This window comes from Chenopodium album, chromosome 25 (genome assembly GCF_948465745.1).
Source record: "Chenopodium album chromosome 25, dcCheAlbu1.1, whole genome shotgun sequence".
NCBI lineage: Eukaryota > Viridiplantae > Streptophyta > Magnoliopsida > Caryophyllales > Amaranthaceae > Chenopodium > Chenopodium album.
The window spans coordinates 27,848,571-27,854,561 of record NC_137858.1 but is presented as its reverse complement, the minus strand read 5'-3'; the positions used below and the strand labels follow the sequence as shown (position 1 = coordinate 27,854,561).

The 5,991-nt window shown below is 33.6% G+C and overlaps 1 protein-coding gene across 1 annotated transcript; it reads left to right on the top strand.

The window, feature by feature from the left end:
• Positions 1-2,938: 2,938 nt before the first annotated feature.
• On the top strand, positions 2,939-5,266 carry LOC145613915 (uncharacterized). The gene is made up of 4 exons (XM_081668950.1): positions 2,939-3,290; positions 3,402-3,581; positions 3,807-4,070; positions 4,215-5,266. The coding sequence occupies exons 1-4, from the start codon at positions 2,939-2,941 to the stop codon at positions 5,264-5,266; spliced, it is 1,848 nt and encodes a 615-aa protein (XP_081525076.1).
• Positions 5,267-5,991: the final 725 nt, after the last annotated feature.

Sequence of the window (5,991 nt, the reverse complement as noted above, 5' to 3'; positions counted from 1 at the left end):
CAACATAGCCATTGTTGCAAAAACAAAAAAACTAGACAACATCCAAACCAAATGATTAGGGTTCCAAGGTTGCATAAAACAAACTTGATTCTGCTACGCAACGCCGACGACTGCTTTGCAACACCACCACCTCGCTCCACCGCCGTTGACAACCCCAAAATCCGATGACTGCTGCGTATTGTCGTATAACAGAGGAGAGATAAGAGAGAGAACGAAACACTAAAGAGCGCACTTAAGAGGAGGACAGAGAGAAAGACTACAAGAGAGAGAGTGGAGTTTGAAAAGTGGAGTTTCAAAAGTCGCAACTTCCGCTCTCCTCACGTGCCCCTTCAACATAAAACTTCTGAAACAAGCCTTGCATTAATTTACTTTCATACCCTTACTAAATGGATCATGCATGTAATGGCATGTTATGTCTGGCTTTTTACAACTTTAGCCTTACTAGAGCATTCAAGGTCTCTAGTAGCTAGAGGCCGAGAAGTTCTCCACTCTCTTCTTCTTCCATACTAAAGTTCAGTAGTAAAGTAGTAAGAATTCACTCCACTCAAGCAATTTGTTTGTTGTCTTAGTAAGAAATTCTCCCTCAACCGCCAGCAGCCTCGTCAATTCCGCCAACAGCCTCGTCAATTCCGCCAACAGCCTCGTCAATTCCGCCAACAGCCTCGTTAATTCCGCCAATAGCCTCTTCGTTGCTAACTCTTGGGCTAGGGTTGTTTATCGTATCTTAATTTCTCAAGTTCGCTTTGATTTTTTGAGGTATATTTTGTACCATTGTTCTTTTATGAGTTTTCTCTTTGTTGATTTATGATTTTGCTGGTAATTTAGGATTAATCGATTCTTAGGGCTTTTTGGTTCTCAAATTTCTCAATGGGTGAAGTAAAAATTTGAAATGATTGAACAAGGGTCTAAATTTGAAGCTATATATGATAATTAGGGGTATTAACTGCATTAAATTTAGCATTCTACCTGTCAAAAAAAAATGGCATTCTTATTTTCGTTACTCATTTGTAAATTGAGCTGAAGGTGAGATTTAAATATACTGTATGTGACAATTAGCACTAAAAACTTTATCCATTTTAGTACCCATTATTTTTCTGTACAAGTTTCTTTGGTTTAAATAGCTTATAAATGGTTTCAGCTTATAAAAAAGTTTAAGGTGTAATTAATTAATTCTCAAACTTTTAACACTTATTTTAATATAATTATGAAGTATCATTCTCGTTGTAACATAAATAACCGGTTTTTGGCCTTATATATATATATATATATATATATATATATATATATATATATATATATATATATATGTTTATATTTGGCTGTCTAATAGTTGATGGGCTTAACATCACACTAATTAATACTACAATATATTTCTGGTTAATTGTGATTTATTATAAAATATATACATAGACCTTAATGAAGATTGGATTTTAGTTTTACAATATACTAGGCTATTACTATTATCATCTCTTATAGTGCTTAAAACCCCAATGTGTAGACACGTGATGAACTATCCTAGTATATATTCCCTTTATTAACTAATGGTGTAATGTTAGAAGTTCTTATTAATCTTTTTACTCATTGAGTTTGATGCAAGTTAGTCATGTTTGTTGGTCACACAAATCTTAATCGTGTTTGTTATTTTTACTCAACTATAAGAAAAATAAAGGATCAAAGTAGAATTTTTTTTGTTTATGTATGTTTGGCAATATGATGATGGTATTGTTATTCTGGCATTTTTGTGAATAAATCAACAACTTTTTCAACTTTATTCAACCGTGGAGCCCACAATATTGAAAAAGTTGTTGATTTATTGATGAAAATGCCCCCATGAGAAACAAATTTCGTTTCTCACCATGAGAAACAGGGAATTTCCCATTATGAAATACTATTAGCAAAATCTTACTCTTATTTATTTACTCTGTTAGTGAGTATTTTCAGGATGCAGGGACTACATAGTATTAATTTATTGATTCCTACCATACAAGGTGGTAATTATAATGTGAAATCTTGAAGTATAGTTCTTGAATATTATTATGTACAAGTAGGTGCAACGTGTATCAAGCTGTATATATAGCAAACTTTGGTATTTGCTTCGCTCTTAAATAAAAGTTTCAATTGCATTTTTCAGCAGTTGAATAAAATAAAGATTGTGAGGTTTGATAGATTAAAGGTGAATTATCAAAAAGTAAGATAGTGGGAAAATCGGGGTTTGCTTAATCAAAAGTTATAAGATAGTGGGTTTTGCATGTTAAATGAATTATATCAAATTGTAGATATAGTGAAAATAATAATTTACGATAAGATATTTTATTGAAATGATACCTTTATTTGGGGACGAATGTGTAAGGGGTATGGACTACTACTACTCAATGAGAATGATATTTACATTACTATTCTTGTTTATTTTATATAGCTTTGATGATGTTTGGTTTGAAATTTTCATTTTTTTTTCAATAACAGGAAGTTGCAAATAGACAACAGAGCTCAAAAGGTTGCTTTTGAAGGCTAAGGCAATCAACTGCTACAAACTTGCAAGCACATTATTGTTGACTATTGCAAGTAAGATTTAACACATCAAGATCTTAATTATTTATTTAAATTATAATTTATTCTCTTGGTTACTATGTTTTTTTGTTCAAATTTTTGTGCATGTTTACTTTTTAAAATATCTATGGCTTGCTAGTTTATCTGTTAAGATTATATGGCTTGTTTGATTATTAAACTTTATAAATGTCTTAGAGAGGTTTTATATGCAATTTTTAAATTCTCTATAATAACAGATATATCTTCTGGAAATTAAAGTTTTAAAATGTAGGTGTGTTACTTTAGTTTTATTTTTGTTGAGTATTATGTGATGTGATTAATTATATTTATTTAGTGAACCAAAGACTTATGGTAGCTCTACTATTCAATAATTTCAGAACTTTATTGAGTAATGGGGGAAGATAGAGGTTGGATGTATATAGCTAGACGTTTGCCTGAGTTTGAAAATGGTGTGATTAATTTTCTTAATGCATCATTTGCTAAAGCAGCTCAAGGGAGCCAAATCAGATGTCCATGTAAGAAGTGTGAAAATCGATATTGGTATCGTAGAAATGAAGTGTTTGAACACCTGAAAGTAGAGGGGTTTGTTGCTAACTACTATGTTTGGACTTTTCATGGGGAAGAGCCATTGCCAAAGAAATCTGTAAATGTATTAAGTGAACATGACTCAGACATGCATGACAAATTTAATTTTGATGAATTATTGCATGATCAATTTAGAGAAACGATAGATGTGACAAATAGTTTCTAAGAAGGACCAAACATGGAGGCCCAAAATTTTTATAAATTAGTAGAGGAAGGTAGGCAAGAGTTGTTTCCAGGGTGTAAGAATTTTTCTAAGTTGTCTTTTATAGTTAGAATTCTTCTCATAAAGTCCCTTCATGGGCTTAGTAATGTAGCAATTGATGACATTATAAAACTTTTCAAAGAGGTCATTCTAGAGGCTAAACTTCCTGCAAACTTTAATGGCGCAAAAAGTATTGTGAAGGATTTGGGGCTCGATTACAAAAAAATTTATGCATGCCCGAATGATTGTATGTTGTATTGGAAAGAACATGAAATGATGAGGAATGCCATGTTTGCCATGTCTCTAAGTGGAAACAACGAGATGAAAAGGATGAAGATGGAATAAAAAAATCTTCTAAGAAAAAATCTCGGATTCCAGCCAAGGTTTTATGGCATTTTCCATTGAAACCTAGGCTTCAGAGGCTGTATATGTGTTCTGAGACAGCTGAAAACATGAGATGGCATTTTTGAAGGGCGTCTTAAGGATGAAAATCTACGGCATCCTGCTGATGGGTTGGCATGGAAGAAATTTGATGAAAATTATCCTCATTTTACAAAAGAGCATAGGAATGTCAGGTTAGGTTTGGCTAGTGATGGGTTCAATCCTTTTCGCACAATGAGTATTGCACATAGTACGTGGCCTGTAGTTCTGATCAATTATAATTTGCCGCCATGGATGTTTATGAAGCAAGAATACTTGATGATGTCCTTGTTGATTCCTAGTCCAAAATCTCCTGGTAATAACATTGATATATATATGCAGCCCTTAATTGAGGAGCTTAAAGATTTGTGGAATAATGGAATTCAAACATATGATAAATCTACAAATCAAACATTTTAACTGCATGCTGCCTTGATGTGGACTATAAGTGATTTTCCAGGTTATTCTATGCTCTCAGGATGGAAAACTAAGGGAAAATATGCATGTCCTTGCTGTAATCATGATACTTCTCATTTATCCTTGAAAAATAGTAAGAAGATATGCTATATGGACACTCGAAAATTTTTAAGAGCAAATCACCCTTGGCGGCACGATAAGAAGGGCTTTAATGGGAAAGTTGAGAAGAGGCCTCCTCCAAAACCTTTAACAGGTGTTGAGGTTTACAGAGAACTCTTTGATTATGTTAACTTGTTTGGGAAAACTCAAAATAAGAGAAATGACCCAGAATTTCATTGGAAGAAAAGGCCAATTTTGTTTGACTTACCATATTGGCAGCATAATTTATGTCCGCACAATCTTGATGTGATGCATATTGAGAAAAATATTTGTGATAATGTGATTGGGACATTGTTGGATATCAAGGGAAAGTCCAAGGATCATGTAAAAGGTCGATTTGATCTTTTAGAGCTGGGATTCAAGAAAGAATTGCATCCTCAACTTTCAGCTGATGGTAAGCATGTTTTCTATAGAAAAGCATGTTTTTCTATGTCTTCTAAGGAAAAAGACATCTTTTGTCGAGCCTTAAAGCAAGCAAAACTACCGTATGGGTGTGCATCAATTATAGCTCGATGTGTGCGTTCTTCTGAAAGAAAAGTTAGTGGCTATAAAAGTCATGATGCTCACATTATATTACACTATATGCTTCAGGTTGCTGTTAGAAGATCATTACCTAAGCATGTAGCTATTCCTCTTATTAAGTTGGGTGCTTTATTTCACAGGCTATGCAGCAAAGTTATTAAGCTTAAAGACCTTCAACGCCTTCATACTGAAATAGTTGAAACTATTTGTGAATTTGAAAGGATATTTGTACCATCATTTTTTGACATTATGGTGCATCTTCCTATCCACTTAGTGGATCAAATTAAACTTGGAGGTCCAGTACATGGGCGAATCATGTATTTCATTGAAAGATTTTTATGGAGATTGAAGTCATATGTTCGCAATCGAGGCCATCTAGAGGGTTTTTATCGCAGAAGGGTATTGGCTGGATGAATGTTTGGTATTTTTGTCACGATATATGGGTGATGGAGTAAAGACCAGACTTAATAAATATTCAGATTACTCTGATGATGCTGTGTTCAACAATGCTGATTCAAATGCTCTTATTTTCAAAAATGTGGGTCATCCACTAGGCGGAAAAAGGCGAAGGAAAGGCAAGTTATTCACTCTAGATGCCCAATCTAGTGAACAAGCGCATCGCTACGCATTGTTTAACTCAGACAATGAAGATCTTAAGGAGTTAATCCAGTGAGTTAAAGTCACTCCATTAACCACCCTGATAATATCTAACCATAAATATAATGTTGATTGTTTTAACAAAAAAATATACTTTTGTATGCAGTGAACATGAAGTCTATATCAATTGTCAATCAAGAAAAAGTAAATGGGCGCAAGCACAAGACCACAGCCATGAATTTGCTAAGTGGTTAAAAGCTAAAGTAATAATGAGTAATAATGTCCCAGATCATATTTTTTGGCTAGCTAAGGGTCCTAGTGCTACAGCAAGAAGATATACAGGATTTTATGCTAATGGGTACAGATTTTACAGCAAATCACGTGATGGTAGATGTAAGACTCAGAATAGCGGTGTTTGTTTGACAGCATAAACTCCAAGCTTTGCAAGTTCTAGGGATAAAAATCCCATCATGGGAAATGTTACTTACTATGGTTCCATATTAGAAATAATTGAGTTGAATTATTGGTCAAAGTTTCATGTT

Bases quoted from the DNA above. Each gene is read 5' to 3' on its own strand.
- LOC145613915 (XM_081668950.1), top strand. From the start codon at position 2,939: ATGGGGGAAGATAGAGGTTGGATGTATATAGCTAGACGTTTGCCTGAG. The intron at 3,291-3,401 runs GTTTCTAAGAAG...TGTCTTTTATAG, and splicing joins AACGATAGATGTGACAAATA to TTAGAATTCTTCTCATAAAG. The intron at 3,582-3,806 runs GTATGTTGTATT...GCATTTTTGAAG, and splicing joins TTATGCATGCCCGAATGATT to GGCGTCTTAAGGATGAAAAT.